The sequence below is a fragment of the Oncorhynchus keta genome, chromosome 5 (assembly GCF_023373465.1).
Source record: "Oncorhynchus keta strain PuntledgeMale-10-30-2019 chromosome 5, Oket_V2, whole genome shotgun sequence".
In the NCBI taxonomy this organism is placed as follows: Eukaryota; Metazoa; Chordata; class Actinopteri; order Salmoniformes; family Salmonidae; genus Oncorhynchus; species Oncorhynchus keta.
The window spans coordinates 10,358,205-10,375,504 of record NC_068425.1 but is presented as its reverse complement, the minus strand read 5'-3'; the positions used below and the strand labels follow the sequence as shown (position 1 = coordinate 10,375,504).

Genomic DNA, 17,300 nt, shown 5'->3' with positions numbered 1-17,300 from the left:
AGCTGAGAACAAGTTCTCATTTGCAACTGCGACCTGGCCAAGATAAAGCATAGCAGTGTGAACAGACAACACAGAGTTACACATGGAGTAAACAATTAACAAGTCAATAACACAGTAGAAAAAAAGGGGAGTCTATATACAATGTGTACAAAAGGCATGAGGAGGTAGGCGAATAATTACAATATTGCAGATTAACACTGGAGTGATAAATGATCAGATGATCATGTACAGGTACAGATATTGGTGTACAAAAAAGCAGAAAAGTAAATAAATAAAAACTGTGGGGATGAGGTAGGTGAAAATGGGTGGGCTATTTACCAATAGATTATGTACAGCTGCAGCGATCGGTTAGCTGCTCAGATAGCTGATGTTTGAAGTTGGTGAGGGAGATAAAAGTCTCCAACTTCAGCGATTTTTGCAATTCGTTCCAGTCACAGGCAGCAGAGTACTGGAACGAAAGGCGGCCGAATGAGGTGTTGGCTTTAGGGATGATCAGTGAGATACACCTGCTGGAGCGCGTGCTACGGATGGGTGTTGCCATCGTGACCAGTGAACTGAGATAAGGGGGAGCTTTACCTAGCATGGCCTTGTAGATGACCTGGAGCCAGTGGGTCTGGCGACGAATATGTAGCGAGGGCCAGCCGACTAGAGCATACAAGTCGCAGTGGTGGGTAGTATATAAGGTGCTCTAGTGACAAAACGGATGGCACTGTGATAAACTGCATCCAGTTTGCTGAGTAGAGTGTTGGAAGCGATTTTGTAGATGACATCGCCGAAGTCGAGGATCGGTAGGATAGTCAGTTTTACTAGGGTAAGCTTGGCAGCGTGAGTGAAGGAGGCTTTGTTGCGGAATAGAAAGCCGACTCTTGATTTGATTTTCAATTGGAGATTTTTGATATGGGTCTGGAAGGAGAGTTTGCAGTCTAGCCAGACACCTAGGTACTTATAGGTGTCCACATATTCAAGGTCGGAACCATCCAGTGTGGTGATGCTAGTCGGGCATGCGGGTGCAGGCAGCGATCGGTTGAAAAGCATGCATTTGGTTTTACTAGCGTTTAAGAGCAGTTGGAGGCCACGGAAGGAGTGTTGTATGGCAATGAAGCTCGTTTGGAGGTTAGATAGCACAGTGTCCAATGACGGGCCGAAAGTATATAGAATGGTGTCGTCTGCGTAGAGGTGGATCAGGGAATCGCCCGCAGCAAGACCAACATCATTGATATATACAGAGAAAAGAGTCGGCCCGAGAATTGAACCCTGTGGCACCCCCATAGAGACTGCCAGAGGACCGGACAGCATACCCTCCGATTTGACACACTGAACTCTGTCTGTAAAGTAATTGGTGAACCAGGCAAGGCAGTCATCCGAAAAACCGAGGCTACTGAGTCTGCCGATAAGAATCTGGTGATTGACAGAGTCGAAATCCTTGGCAAGGTCGATGAAGACGGCTGCACAGTACTGTCTTTTATCGATGGAGGTTATGATGTCGTTTAGTACCTTGAGTGTGGCTGAGGTGCACCCGTGACCGGCTCGGAAACCAGATTGCATAGCGGAGAAGGTACGGTGGGATTCAAGATGGTCAGTGACCTGTTTGTTGACTTGGCTTTCGAAGACCTTAGATAGGCAGGGCAGAATGGATATAGGTCTGTAACAGTTTGGGTCCAGGGTGTCTCCCCCTTTGAAGAGGGGGATGACTGCAGCAGCTTTCCAATCCTTGGGGATCTCAGACGATATGAAAGTGAGGTTGAACAGGCTGGTAATAGGGGTTGCGACAATGGCGGCGGATAGTTTCAGAAATAGAGGGTCCAGATTGTCAAGCCCAGCTGATTTATACGGGTCCAGGTTTTGCAGCTCTTTCAGAACATCTGTTATCTGGATTTGGGTAAAGGAGAACCTGGAGAGGCTTGGGCGAGGAGCTGTGGGGGGGCCGGAGCTGTTGGCCGAGGTAGGAGTAGCCAGGCGGAAGGCATGGCCATCCGTTGAGAAATGCTTGTTGAAGTTTTCGATAATCATGGATTTGTCTGTGGTGACCGTGTTCCCTAGCCTCAGTGCAGTGGGCAGCTGGGAGGAGGTGCTCTTGTTCTCTATGGACTTCACAGTGTCCCAGAACTTTTTGGAGTTGGAGCTGCAGGATGCAAACTTCTGCCTGAAGAAGCTGGCCTTAGCTTTCCTGACTGACTGCGTGTATTGGTTCCTGACTTCCCTGAACAGTTGCATATCGCGGGGACTGTTCGATGCTATTGCAGTCCGCCACAGGATGTTTTTGTGCTGGTCGAGGGCAGTCAGGTCTGGAGTGAACCAAGGGCTGTATCTGTTCTTAGTTCTGCATTTTTTGAACGGAGCATGCTTATCTAAAATGGTGAGGAAGTTACTCTTAAAGAATGACCAGGCATCCTCAACTGACGGGATGAGGTCAATGTCCTTCCAGGATACCCGGGCCAGGTCGATTAGAAAGGCCTGCTCACAGAGAAGTGTTTTAGGGAGCGTTTGACAGTGATGAGGGGTGGTCGTTTGACTGCGGCACCGTAGCGGATACAGGCAATGAGGCAGTGGTCGCTGAGATCCTGGTTGAAGACAGCGGAGGTGTATTTGGAGGGCCAGTTGGTCAGGATGACGTCTATGAGGGTGCCCTTGCTTACAGAGTTAGGGTTGTACCTGGTGGGTTCCTTGATGATTTGTGTGAGATTGAGGGCATCTAGCTTAGATTGTAGGACTGCCGGGGTGTTAAGCATATCCCAATTTAGGTCACCTAACAGAACAAACTCTGAAGCTAGATGGGGGGCAATCAATTCACAAATGGTGTCCAGGGCACAGCTGGGAGCTGAGGGGGGTCGGTAGCAGGTGGCAACAGTGAGAGACTTATTTCTGGAGAGAGTAATTTTCAGAATTAGTAGTTCGAACTGTTTGGGTATGGACCTGGAAAGTATGACATTACTTTGCATGCTATCTCTGCAGTAGACTGCAACTCCTCCCCCTTTGGCAGTTCTATCTTGACGGAAGATGTTATAGTTGGGTATGGAAATCTCTGAATTTTTGGTGGCCTTCCTGAGCCAGGATTCAGACACGGCAAGGACATCAGGGTTAGCAGAGTGTGCTAAAGCAGTGAGTAAAACACACTTAGGGAGGAGGCTTCTGATGTTGACATGCATGAAACCAAGGCTTTTTCGATCACAGAAGTCAACAAATGAGGGTGCCTGGGGACATGCAGGGCCTGGGTTTACCACCACATCACCCGCGGAACAGAGAAGGAGTAGTATGAGGGTGCGGCTAAAGGCTATCAAAACTGGTCGCCTAGAGCGTTGGGGACAGAGAATAAGAGGAGCAGGTTTCTGGGCATGGTAGAATATATTCAGGGCATAATGCGCAGACAGGGGTATGGTGGGGTGCGGGTACGGCGGAGGTAAGCCCAGGCACTGGGTGATGATGAGAGAGGTTTTATCTCTGGACATGCTGGTTGTAATGGGTGAGGTCACCGCATATGTGGGAGGTGGGACAAAGGAGGTATCAGGGATATGAGGAGTGGGACTAGGGGCTCCATTGTGAACTAAAACAATGATAACTAACCTGAGCAACAGTATACAAGGCATATTGACATTTGAGAGAGCCATACAGCGAGGCATACAGTAATCACAGGTGTTGAATTGGGAAAGCTAGCTAAAACAGTGGGTGAGACAACAGCTAATCAGCTAGCATAACAACAGCAGGTAAAATGGCATTGACTAGGCAACAGGGGCTGACAGATAAAACAAACAAGCAGAATGGAGTACCGTGATTAATGGACAGTCCAGCGTGCATCAGCTATGTAGCCAAGTGATCAGAGTCCAGGGGCAGCGGTGGATGGGGCAGAGGGGCTGGACTGGCGAGTGTTATCCAGGTTAAAAAAAACTAACAATGACTAAATAGCTTGTAGCTAGTTAGCTGGTTAGCTTCTGGAGGTTCTTGAGTGTCTTCTAAAAATTAAAAATAATAGCGATTCCGTATCACATTGGGCGAGGCAGGTTTCCGGAAGGTATAAACAAATTTTAAAAATCGGGTAGAGATAGAAAGTACATATGGGCCACTGCGATGCAGACGGTTAGCAGGCCTGTGCTAACAAGCTAACAGATTAGCAGGCCGGGTTAAACAAGGTAGTAGTTAGCGGACCTGGGCTAAACAAGCTAGCAGTTAGCATGCCGAATTAGCAAGCAGGGAGATAGCGAGGGCTAGAGAGTTAGCCTTTGGAGGACGTCGCGATGGGGTGAGTCTGTTTATTCCTCTTCATGCAGTGACATCGATAGACCGGTCGTGGGTCTGGGTATAGAAGCCCAGGAGTATGCTAGGAACACAGGAGCTCTGGCCGGGCTAGCTTCAAGCTACGTGGGTGGAAACGCTAGCCAGGAGTAATCAACCAGGGTTGTGGTTTAGCTCGATAGCTAGTTGTGAAGATCCAGCTGAAAAAAAAATGTTCCGTTTGCGGAGGGAATCCGGGGATAAAAAATAAATAGGTCCGTTATGCTCTGGTTAGCGTCGCGTTGTTCGAACTGGCGAGAGCTTTCCGAGCTAAAGGTTAGCTGATGACCGGTTAGCTGAAGACCGCTAGCATAGCTGGTGGTTAGCTGGCTAGCTTCAGTTGAGGGGTTCCGGTTCCGAAGTAAATATAAATAAATATAAATACTTTAGGAAAAGTAGCTACATTGGGTAAGGCGGATTGCAGGAGAGTATTTGGAAGCTTAGGTTTAGCAAAATGTTTTTAAAGATATGCGAAGAAAAATATCTAAAACGAAAAAGAGACGATATTTACAGAGAGACGATACGACAGGACGACTTACTGCTACGCCATCTTGGATCAATATCCACTTCACTCCTCACACTGATTGAGTAGTTTAAATGTAATGTTGAGCTCTCTTTCTTGTGTTTTTGTGCATACACATTCTGTCCGTGGTGCTGAATGCACAGTGTACTTTTCCCTCCGTGTAGTTCATTGCCTGTTAAATAATGAAAATACCTGCCAAAAGGAGAATATGGATGTGGTTTATTTCTGTGCATGTTTGTTACGTTCCCCAGTTTATGTGTTGTAGTTTGTGTATTTGCATGTGTTTATTTCAGGAAATGGCTTCCTGAAATCCATCAAGCAGCTGATTGTCGACTCCAGGGCTAATTGGAGAGCTGACCCCGCCCCCTCGTCAAGACAGCTGTCTCCAATTACCCATTCCATCTGAAGATATATAAAAGCCAGTGTTCTGTGCAGGAGGAGAGAATTTTTGCTGGAAGTAGATTTGCTAGAGTGCTTTTGCTGGAGGTAGAGAATTTTGTAGGAAAGAGATTTTGATAGAGTTTTTGCTAGAGATTTTGCTGGGAGTTCATTGCTAAGAGTTGGTATGTTTTGTGAGTTTGTTGCTCAGATAGAGCTTATTTGATGTCCTTTGTTTGTTTCTTAGTTTGTTTGTTAAATTGTTTAATATTCTGTTTCATTTGTTCCCAGGGGGGAAGGGGAAGGCACCTAGGGAGTGCTTAGGCAAGAGGCCCGCGGGCATACATATACCCGTAGCATATTCGCTGTCTCGGCACACTAGGTAAAACCTGGGCGGACCACCCCCTGTATTTTGATTAGGGCACCAGGTGGTGCTAAATTAGGTAAGTAGTGGGTAGGCAGGTAAGATAGGAGAGGGGGGCTTTGAGATTTACTTTCTTTGCTTTGGTTCTGTCCAGCCCCTTTTCCCCATATTACTGTGTAAAGGAATAAAGTCCTTGTAAATGGTACCACATTCTGTCTGTTGTCATCCTTACTCACACCTACAGTCCATACCTTTTTCACTTCACGGAGAGTTTAGTTGTAGCAGTGTGTTGCGTTCCCTCTTCATAGAGGCGTGCGTAACAATGTTAAAAAAGTAAAATAAGTAGCATATCTGGATGTGATTTACAGTAGATATATCTGTCAACACAGTCATACACATGATGTATAATCCTGTATTATGATTCTGACCCGCGATGGCAAAAATATATTCTAATGTGGCCCTCCATGGAAAATAATTGCCCATGCCTGGTCTTAACCTTTTTTTGTCCTCCATAAATACACTCCACCTAATTTGCTCTTTTGCGACTCTTTGCCCTCTGAGTGTAATTGGGAGCTTTGGATGTTGCCTGGTAGTCTGGGGCTTGTAAATAATAAAATATGTTGATTAAACGTACGATTGTAAAGCAACCAGCTGCAATCGGATTGTGAATTTGCTCAATAAAAATTCCCACACAACATTTGTGATGTGAGTTTGCTCAACATGATTATTTTGGAAGACCCGGGGTGAGAGGAGAAAACTCAGTCCTCTTGCAGCTGGACGCATTACAATTGTAAGTTACACCTTTCTTTTTACAGTGTGTGACAGCAGCAGTGACAGACACACATAGAGGAAATGTATTAAGTCAGGCCAGGACAGGGCCACAATGTGGTGAAGGAGACTGAGTGTCCACTCCCACCTCCAGCCACACACTGTCTGCTCCCCAACACCCTGTCATGTTTGGAATGTCACACAGACCAGCAGGCAGACAGGGAAGCCATGGCTGCCCTGGCCTACAGCTTGGTTTACAGGTGCATGCAGGGAAAAATAACTCAAGACGTGAAGGGTCAAACTGATGACAAAATGTTTTCCTCAGAGACGAGTACAACATGCACGTGATGTCAGCTGTCACTTTGAGTACAGTCGAAGCTTCTCTCACCCCGGGTTAAGAAGCAGCATGTGGTGACTCATTTAAATATGAACAAAACATTGTGTTTTGCTTTAGTTAATTCAGTGAGCTGTGTGTTGCCTTGTCAACCTGACTCACCTCGAAGGCAGCATGACTGTTTTGACTTTTTGATGAGGAAATAGTGCAATGATGGTGGTGGTAACCTTGACGACGTCCAATAGATGCTTATAGGCATAGCGCTAACAAGTAACCAGAGGGATCTGCCTGGAATCTCTTATGATTAACACCTGGTGAGGTTTGATACATGGCTTATTGTTCACTGTAAAAATAGAAAGACTCAAAGCACCATGATTGCGTAATGAAGCCACGAAAAGTAGTACACCTGAGCTTAGAACAGGTGTTTGGAGGGTGTTTGAATGTAAACCCAATGTAAGTGTTCTGATACACAGAAAGCGTTATAGCCTAAATAAATATAATTAATAAAACCAACTTAATATGTTGCTCAAAATGTAATTATTTTTTAATCTCCTTCCTATCTTGCCACGTGGTTCTGTTTTTAGAGGATGCTTGTTGTAAAACCTCTAGTTACTGCTAGTGGATTGAGCACTGCTCAACAATGCCTGCCAAAATGGGTTAAACTGTAAATGATCAGATACATAAATCAATGTTTTAAAATACTTCCGAAAAAGTGATCTAATTCTGCACTAGACAGGATTTGAAACACCATAATAGTGTTAAGAAGCTTTAAAGAGAGGAAACGGGGCCTCCTGAGTGGCGCAGCGGTCTAAGGCACTGCATCACAGTGCTTAAGGTGTCACTACAGACCCGGGTTCGATAAGAGGCTGCATCACAGCCGGCCACAACCGGGAGACCCATGAGGCGGCGCACAATTGGCCAAGTGTTGCCCGGGTTAGGTGAGGGGTTGGCCGGCTGGGATTTCCTTGTCCCATCGCACTTTAGTGACTCCTTGTGGCGGGCCAGGCGCCTGCAAGCTGACCTCGGTTGCCAGCTGTATGGTGTTTCCTCCGACAATTTGGTGCGACTGGCTTCTGAGTTAAGTAAGCAGTGTGGCTTGGCAGGGTCGTGTTTCGGAGGATGCATGGCTCTCAACCTTCGCCTCCCCTGAGTCTGTAGAGGAATTGCAGAGACTAACTAACAATTGGACAGAAAAAAGGGGTGAAAAGTACAACAATAAAAAGTGAGGAAATTAAACCAAAAGAGAAGATGTCTAATTGCACTAAACGAACTCGAAACACAAAAATGGTGTTTTCAACCTTTTCCGGTAGGCTCTCAGTCCCTCGCAAAGTGTTCCACAACAAATTGATTAAAAGGTGTTACAACGGGGCCTCCCGAGTGTTTTGGAGGCATGACTCGACCTTCGCCTCTCCTGAGCCTGTTGGGGAGTTGCAACGATGAGACAAGATCGTAATTGGATATCGTGAAAAAGGGGGTAAAATACAAAAAAAGGGGTGATACAACATACCATGTAATGTTTCAAAACATCTCAGGATGATGTGTTTCAAAACTCCAGCAAAGTTAAGGTTTTGTCTCCTTCTCGTTGGTGGCAGCTCAGTTGCTACTAGTTGATGTTACAAAGCACTTGATTTTAACAGCGTGAATAATTAATGGAGCTGTATTGGGGAGTTAGATCTAACATTCATCTGTTTGGGCTGAGTAATAACAAGAATAATGATCACACCCCACTGGGCACACACTGGTTGAATCAACCTGGTTTCCACAACATTTCAACAAAATTACATTGAACCAATGTGGAATAGATGTTGAATTGACATCTGTGCCCAGTGAGACAGACTAGTTACAGTGCTGCTTGTAAGTATGTGAACCCTACAGTGCCGGTCATTATTTTGGTATAAAACATACATCAAATCCTTATCTAAACCCCAATCCGTAATAAAGACATTCCAAGTAAATGACAGAAACAAACAAACAAAAATATTTTCATTGTTTATTTAACAAAAGTGGTTTATTTAACAGAAACTCAGATTTGATGTGTCCACAAATATGTGAAACCCTTCAGTCAATAGCTTGTGGCACCTCCACTAGCAGCGATAACTTGGAGTAAACATCACCTATAGCCAGTCAGTCAGTCTCTGACATCTGTTTTTGGGGATTTTTGCCCACTCCTCCTTACAGAACTCAGCCAAGTGAGGTTTGAGGGGTGTCTGGCATGCCCACTTCAGGTATTGGCACAGCATCTCAATTGGATTTAGGTCAGGACTTTGACTTGGCCAATCCAAAACACAAATCTTCTTTCTGCTGAGCCATTCTTTGGAAGATTTGCTTGAATGCTTTGGGTCGTTGTCTCGTTGGAAGACCCATTTTCGGCCCAGCTTCAGCTCCTTGACTGACGGCCTGACGTTCTGTTCAAGAATCTCCTGGTATACCTCAGAATTCATGGTTCCCTTAATTATGTGGAGTCGTCCAGGTCCAGAGGAGGAAAAGCAGCCCCAGATCTTGACATTCCCACCACCATGCTTGACTGTTGGGATAAGGTTCTTTTGGTGGTAGGCAGTGTTGGGTTTTCGCCAAACCTAGCGGTGTCGATTGTGACCAAAAATTTCAATTTTGGACTCATGGGTCCAGAGAATGGACTTCCAGAAACCTTCAGGTTTGTCCAGGTGGTCTCTGGCATAGTTAAGACAGGCAATTTGGTTCTTTTTTGGCAGCAGAGGCTTCTTCCGAGCAACCCACCCATCAATAGCATTTTGATTCAGTGTTCTTATTGTTGAAGCATGTTACCTGAGATGCAACAAGGGAGGTCTAGAAGTTATGTTTGGGTTGGCTTTCACACAATTTTTTTGTTGTTCTGCTGGCTCTTGGGGATATTTTGGAAGGGCGTCCACTCCTAGGTCGAGTTGCTGTCATGTTAAATGCTCTCCATTTGTAAAGTATTTGCAGAACAGTGGACCGATGGAGCTCAAATCTTTTTGAGAGGATGTTATAACCCCAGACTGATGTGCTCTCACTACCCTCGTCCTGATGTCCTCTGAGATCTCCTTTCATCTCCGCATGGTGTGCTTTGTATTCCCCGGGATGGGTAACACCAAACTGACCAGGTTTCTGATCTCTATTTGTCAGAATCCCGCCCAAACTCTTTCCTAACGATCTCTCCTTTTGATTGGTTCATGTGGTACCTAATTGTTTACCCACCAGATTCTACTTACCTGCTTGATTTAACCAATGCAACCTGGGGTTCACTTATTTTTGCACCTGCAGTAATTATTTTTTCATTTAGTTCTTCTACTACATGCATGCTTTTCTCTACACCAACATATGTCAGATCAAAAAGACTGGTTCTGATTAAAGGAAGATTTCATGGTAAAAACTTAAAAAATCTGTATTTGCACAAGGGGTTGACATACTTTTAAGCAGCACTGTATGTAATGTTAGTGACTGACAGCGCTGATGTCTTCTCAAACACAATGAAGAGACATGGGTCAGAGAGGTAGTCTCTTCTCCCTACAGTCAAGCTGTTGCTTTATTTGAGATTTTTAGAGTATGTGAAAATACAGTAAAATAGCCCTAACATTTGACCACTATATTTCCCACAAAGTAACATCTTAACATAACGACAACAGCAATAGCTTCAGTGAATCAAGTTGACATGATCTGAGTTGACGCATTGAATAGTGTTAAATTATTACGAAAACGGATATGTAAAGTGACTTTTTTCTAGAAAGCACTTGTGGTTCGAATGATCTGAGGAAAACTCCACACATTCTTCATGTTGTTAACTCTGTCTGGTTACAAAAGCAATGTCAAACTGACTACTGTATTTCTGTCTGTCTGACCTACTCCCATCATTTACCCACTCAATACGAGTCCCTTTTCAGCATTTCTTTTTTTACACGTTTCTATTCTCATATATGGCAACAGGAAGTATCAACTAGAGGTCGACTGATTAATCGGAATGGCCGATTAATTAGGGCCGATTTCAAGTTTTCATAACAATCGGAAATCTGTATTTTGGGCCCCGATTTGCCGATATTTTAATTTTAAAATGTTATACCTTTATTTAACTAGGCAAGTCAGTTAAGAACACATTCTTATTTTCAATGACGGCCTAGGAACGGTGGGTTAACTGCCTTGTTCAGGGGCAGAACGACAGATTTTCAACTTGTCAGCTCGGGGGAACCAATCTTGCAACCTTACAGTTAACTAGTCCAACGCAATAACGACCTGCTTCTCTCTCGTTGCACTCCACAAGGAGACTGCCTGTTACACGAATGCAGTAAGCCATGGTAAGTTGCTAGCTAGCATTAAACTTATCTCATAAAAAATAATCAATCATAATCACTAGTTAACTACACATGGTTGATGATATTACTAGATATTATCTAGCGTGCCCTGCGTTGCATATAATCTGACTGAGCATACAAGCATACAAGTATCTGACTGAGTGGTGGAAGGCAGAAGCAGGCATATAAACATTCATTCAAACAGCACTTTCGTGCGTTTTGCCAGCAAACAGAAGCAGGCATATCAACTGTTTTGCAAACAGCACTTTCGTGCGTTGTGCGTCAAGCATTGCGCTGTTTATGACTTCAAGCCTATCAACTCCCGAGATGAGGCTGGTGTAACCGAAGTGAAATGGCTAGCTAGTTAGGGCGCTAACTAGAGGGACGGAAGCTATACTGTTACACTGGCAATACTAAAGTGCCTATAAGAACATCCAATAGTCAAAGGTTAATGAAATACAAATGGTATAGATGTAAATAGTCCTATAATTCCTATAATAACTACAACCTAAAACCTTTTACCTGGGAATATTGAAGACTCATGTTAAAATGAACCACCAGCTTTCATATGTTCTCATGTTCTGAGCAAGGAACTGAAACGTTAGCTTTCTTACATAGCACATGTTGCACTTTTACTTTCTTCTCCAACATTTTTTTTTAACATTATTTAAACCAAATTGAACATGTTTCATTATTTACTTGAGGCTAAATTAATTTTATTGATGTATTATATTAAGTTAAAATAAGTGTTCATTCAGGATTGTTGAAATTGTCATTATTACAAATATTTTTTTTAATCGGCCGATTAACTGGGATCGGCTTTTTTTGGTCCTCCAATAATCGGCATCGGTATCTGCGTTGAAAAATCATAATCGTCGACCTCTAGTATCAACACAATATAGCATAGCAACAGCAACCATGTCCATTGTCCACTGAGAAGTTTCTTGTTCCATCTTCCTGATTCAACTCCTCCACTACCTTCTCCACAGAATGAAAGTCTTCTCCTCCAGCCGTCCAGTAAAGATGGCTGTTGTGCTGTCCGTGTGAAGGATTGATCCCCCAGTCAGTGCACTCCACAAACCCTACCCCAGGACCATGCAGCACTTCCTATTTCCCTCCTCTCCTCTTTCCACCCTGAGACTTCGTCTCGAGAGAACCAGTCCACTTCACCGTCCATCAGTCCAAAAAAAAAAATGTAAACAGCTCCAAAAAGATTCTCAAACACACACGAAAGCATATTTTTTCGTTTTTTGTCCTTGTTCCTCAGCAGTGCAAAACGAGAATAATAGAGGATTTCTTTAAAAAATTAAATAAAATTGAACAAAACAAAACCAATAAATAGAGTTCCTCTTTCTGTCATATATTTCTGTGTATCATACTGTACTGTATGTATATATATATATATATATATATATATATATTTGTCTTGGTGGGTCTCTACATGAGCACACAGCTCTTGGCCCGGTCCTTCTGCATGACAGGGGCAGGATCCAGGGTATCAGTCCGACCGGGCAGGGGGGGCAGGGGCAGCTGGGACACCCGTTTGAGGCCCCGGCGGGAGCTACTGCGTTTCAGCTGAGGCTTCTGTGGCCTCCGCACAGACGCCAGCGTGGTGATGTGGAACACGTCCCGTACGCTGTTCTCCGACACCTTGGAAGTGCACTCCACGTAGGCTACCGCACCTATCTGACGGGCCAACCCACTACCCTGAGGGGAGGGAGGAGAGGAGGGAGGGGTTTAGAGACCATCATCAACAACATCAAGAACATCATCATCAACAACATCAAGAACATCAACAACAACATCAAGAACATCATCATCAACAACAACATCAAGAACATCATCATCAAGAACATCATCATCAACAACATCAATAACATCACCGTCAACAACATCATCAACAACAACAAAATCAAGAACATCATCATCATCATCAACAACATCAAGAACAGCATCATCAAAAACATCATCAACAACAACAATATCAAGAACATCATCATCAACAATGTCAAGACATCATCATCAACAACAACATTAAGAACATCATCATCAACAACATCAAGAACATCATCATCATCAACATCAAGAACATCATCATCAACAACAACAACATCAAGAACATCATCATCAACAACATCAAGAACATCATCATCAACAACAACAAAATCAAGAACATCATCATCATCATCAACAACATCAAGAACAGCATCATCAAAAACATCATCAACAACAACAACATCAATAACATCATCATCAACAATGTCAAGACATCATCATCAACAACAACATTAAGAACATCATCATCAACATCAAGAACATCATCATCATCAACAACAACATCAAGAACATCATCATCAACAACATCAAGAACATCATCATCAACAACAACAAAATCAAGAACATCATCATCATTATCAACAACATCAAGAACGGCATCATCAAAAACATCATCAACAACAACAACATCAAGAACATCATCATCAACAATGTCAAGACATCATCATCAACAACAACATTAAGAACATCATCATCAACATCAAGAACATCATCATCATCAACAACAACATCAAGAACATCATCATCAACAACATCAAGAACATCATCATCAACAACTTCAAGAACACCATCATCAACAACAACATCAAGAACATCATCAACAACAACATCAAGAACATCAACAACAACAACATCAACAACATCATCATCAACATCAAGAACATCGTCATTAAGAACATCATCATCAACAACATCAAGAACATCATCATCAACAACATCAAGAACATCATCATCAACAACAACATCAAGAACATCATCATCAACAACAACATAAAGAACATCATCATCCACAACAACATCAAGAACATCATCAACAACAACAACATCAAGAACATCATCATCAAGAACATCAAGAACATCATCATCAAAAACATCATCAACAACAACATCAACAACATCAAGAACATCATCATCAAGAACATCAAGAACATCATCATCATCATCATCAACATCAAGAACATCATCATCATCATCAACATCAAGAACATCATCATCATCAACAACAACATCAAGAACATCATCATCAAAAACATCATCAACAACAACATCAAGAACATCATCATCAACAACAACATCAAGAACATCATCATCAACAACTTTAAGAACACCATCATCAACAACATCATCATCAACAACATCAATAACATCATCAACAACATCAAGAACATAATCTCATCAACAACATCCTGCTGTTGTGAATAGTATCTACTGTTCTTCTTGAGGTACAATGACAGTTAATGTGCCATAAACCTAGCACCAATGATCTCACATTACTGTAGTGAGATACAAGCAGGAGCCACAGAGATGCTGCTGGTCTAAACATCATGTCTACAGTGCAGATGCAGCTGCAGTTGAACCTGCCCTACATCTAATGAATAATCCATGACTCTCTCTCTCTCTCTGTCCCTCTCTCAGTCTCTCTCTCTTGCTCTCTGTGTCTCTCTCTCTGTCTCTCTCTCGGTCTCTCTCTCGGTCTCCCGCTCGGTCTCTGTCACTCTGTATCTCGCTCGCTCTGTATCTCTCTCTCTCTCAAATTCAAGCTGCTTTAATGGCATGAAAAACATTGTGTCAATATTGCCAAAGCAACAATGTATACAATATACATTGTAACAAAATTATAAATGATAGCAAATAATAATATAAAATGGTAGTAAATAATAATACAAAATTAAATACAAAAATAATAACAATAAAATGGTAACAGTCAATAGTAGAAATGTAATAAATATAAAATCAAATTATGGAAAATGAAACTATAACTAACTTATAACTAAATAACAGTCATCTTCTTCTTTATATCAGTACTACAACTACAATCATCATTACTACGACTACTACTACCATCACTAAACTGTTATCACTACCATTACCAGCCATATTTGGAATGATAAACATTAATAATTATAGTCATAACAATAATAGTAATAATAAGTAAGTTACTGTTTACTATGCAGATGTTATTATTCAGTGTCCCTCAGGCTATGGCAGGAAAATACATATTTGGCTGCAAGAGGAGTCATTGCTCCTTCACCCATGAGTATTCTTAATTTTTCCTCTGGGTTCAATTTGTAAAAATTTGGAATATATGTAGTCATTTCTGTGAATAATGAATCTCTTTGTGAGGAATATTTATCACAGTAAAGGAGAAAGTGCATATCTGTCTCTACCTCCCCTGTCATGCAGTGACCACATACACGCTCCTCTTTGGGTAGCCATGTCTTTTTATGTCTGCCGGTTTCTATTGCCAATCGGTGGTCACTCAGCCTGTACTTGGTAAGGATCTGTCTCTGCTTCGTATCTCTGACAGAGTAGAGATAATCAGCCAATTCATATTCTCTGTTTAAGGTCAGATAGCAATTCAGTCAGCTTTGGGATTTTGTTTCGTTTTTCCAGTATTTCCAATATCTCTCTCTCTCTCTCGCTCTCTCTCTGTTTCTCTCTCGGTCTTTCTGTCTCTTCTGCCAAGTTCTGGTGTGGCTGTTTAAAATGAGCAGAAAGCCCACCACAGGGAGCTCAGTGGGTCAGAGTTTTCCTCCAATTGTCTTGTACATGTACACTACTGTTCAAAAGTTTGGGATCACTTAGAAATGTCCTTGTTTTTGAAAGAAAATCACTTTTTTTTTGTCAATTAAAATAACATCAAATGTATCAGAAATACAGTGTAGACATTGTTAATGTTGTAAATGACTATTGTAGCTGGAAACAGCAGATTTTTTATGGAATATCTACATAGGCGTACAGAGGCCCATTATCAGCAACCATCACGCCTGTGTTCCAATGGCACGTTGTGTTTGCTAATCCAAGTTTATCAATTTAAAAGGCTAATTTATCATTAGAAAACCCTTTTGCAATTATGTTATCACAGCTGAAAACTGTTGTTCTGATTAAAGAAGCAATAAAACTGGCCTTCTTTAGACAAGTTGAGTATCTGGAACGTCAGCATTTGTAGGTTTGATTACAGGCTCAAAATGGCCAGAAACAAAGAACTTTCTTCTGAAACTTGTCAGTTTATTCTTGTTCTGAGAAATGAAGGCTATTCCATGCGAGAAATTGCGTAAGAAACTGAATATCTCGTACAACGCTGTGTACTACTCCCTGCACAGAACAGTGCAAACTGGCCCTAACCAGAATAGAAAGAGAAGTGGGAGGCCCCGGTGCACAACTGAGCAAGAAGACAAGTACATTAGCGTGTCTAGTTTGAGAAACAGCCACCTCACAAGTCCTCAACTGGCAGCTGTATTAAATAGTACCCGCAAGACACCAGTCTCAACGTCAACAGTGAAGACGTGACTCTGGGATGCTGGTCTTCTAATGTACTTGTCCTCTTGCTCAATTTTCTGATGATCAATTAGCCTTTTAAAATGATCAACTTTGATTAGCTAACACAACGTGTCATTGGTTGCTGAGTGATGGTTGCTGATAATGGGCCTCTGTATGTAGATATTCAATAACAAATCAGCCGTTTCCAGCGACAATAGTCATTTACAACATTAACAATGTCTACAGTATTTCTGATCAATTTGATGTTATTTTGATGGACAAAAAAATGTGCTTTTCTTTAAAAAACAAGGACATTTCTAAGTGACCCCAAACTTTTGAACAGTAGTGTACATGTATCTATTGTTATTCTTGAGGTACAATGACAGTTAATGTGCCATAATATATAATAATAATAATATATGCAATTTAGCAGACGCTTTTATCCAAAGCGACTTACAGTCATGTGTGCATACATTCTACATATGGGTGGTCCCGGGAATCGAACCCACTACCCTGGCGTTACAAGCGCCATGCTCTACCAACTGAGCTACAGAAGGACATAACCGAGCACCAATAATCTCACATTACTGTAGTGAGATACAAGCAGGAGCCACAGATGGATTTGGTACTGTAGATATGTGGTAGTGGTGGAGTAGGGGCCTGAGGGCACACAGTGTGTTGTGAATGATTTGTAATGTTTTTAAAATTGTATAAACTGCCTTCATTTTGCTGGACCCCAGGAAGAGTAGCCTTGGCAGCAGCTAATGGGGATCCATAATAAATACAAAAAAAATACAAAATACAGAGATGCTGCTGGTCTAAACATAATGGCTACAGTGCAGACAGTTGAATCTGCCCTACAGCTAATGAATAATCCATGACTCACTTTCTCTGTCTCTCGGTCTCTCCCTCTCTCTTTCGCTCTCTCTGTCTCTCTCTTGGTCTCTCTCTCTCTCTCTCTCTATCGCTCTGTCTCTCTCTCGCTCTATCTCTCTGTCTCTCTCTCGCGCTCTCTCTATGGTTCTCGCTCGGTCTCTCTCGCTCTCTATGGCTCTCGTGCGGTGTCTC

General features: G+C 42.5%; 1 protein-coding gene across 1 annotated transcript in view; it reads right to left on the bottom strand.

Annotated features, from left to right (window-relative positions):
• Positions 1-10,124: 10,124 nt before the first annotated feature.
• The window catches only part of rnd2 (Rho family GTPase 2), a 44,217-nt gene continuing 37,041 nt past the window's right edge, over positions 10,125-17,300 (bottom strand). The window contains exon 5 of the mRNA XM_035771091.2: positions 10,125-12,623. Within this exon, the coding sequence (XP_035626984.1) occupies positions 12,354-12,623 (270 nt within the window). The 3' untranslated portion in view covers positions 10,125-12,353. The remainder of the gene's footprint in view (positions 12,624-17,300) is intronic.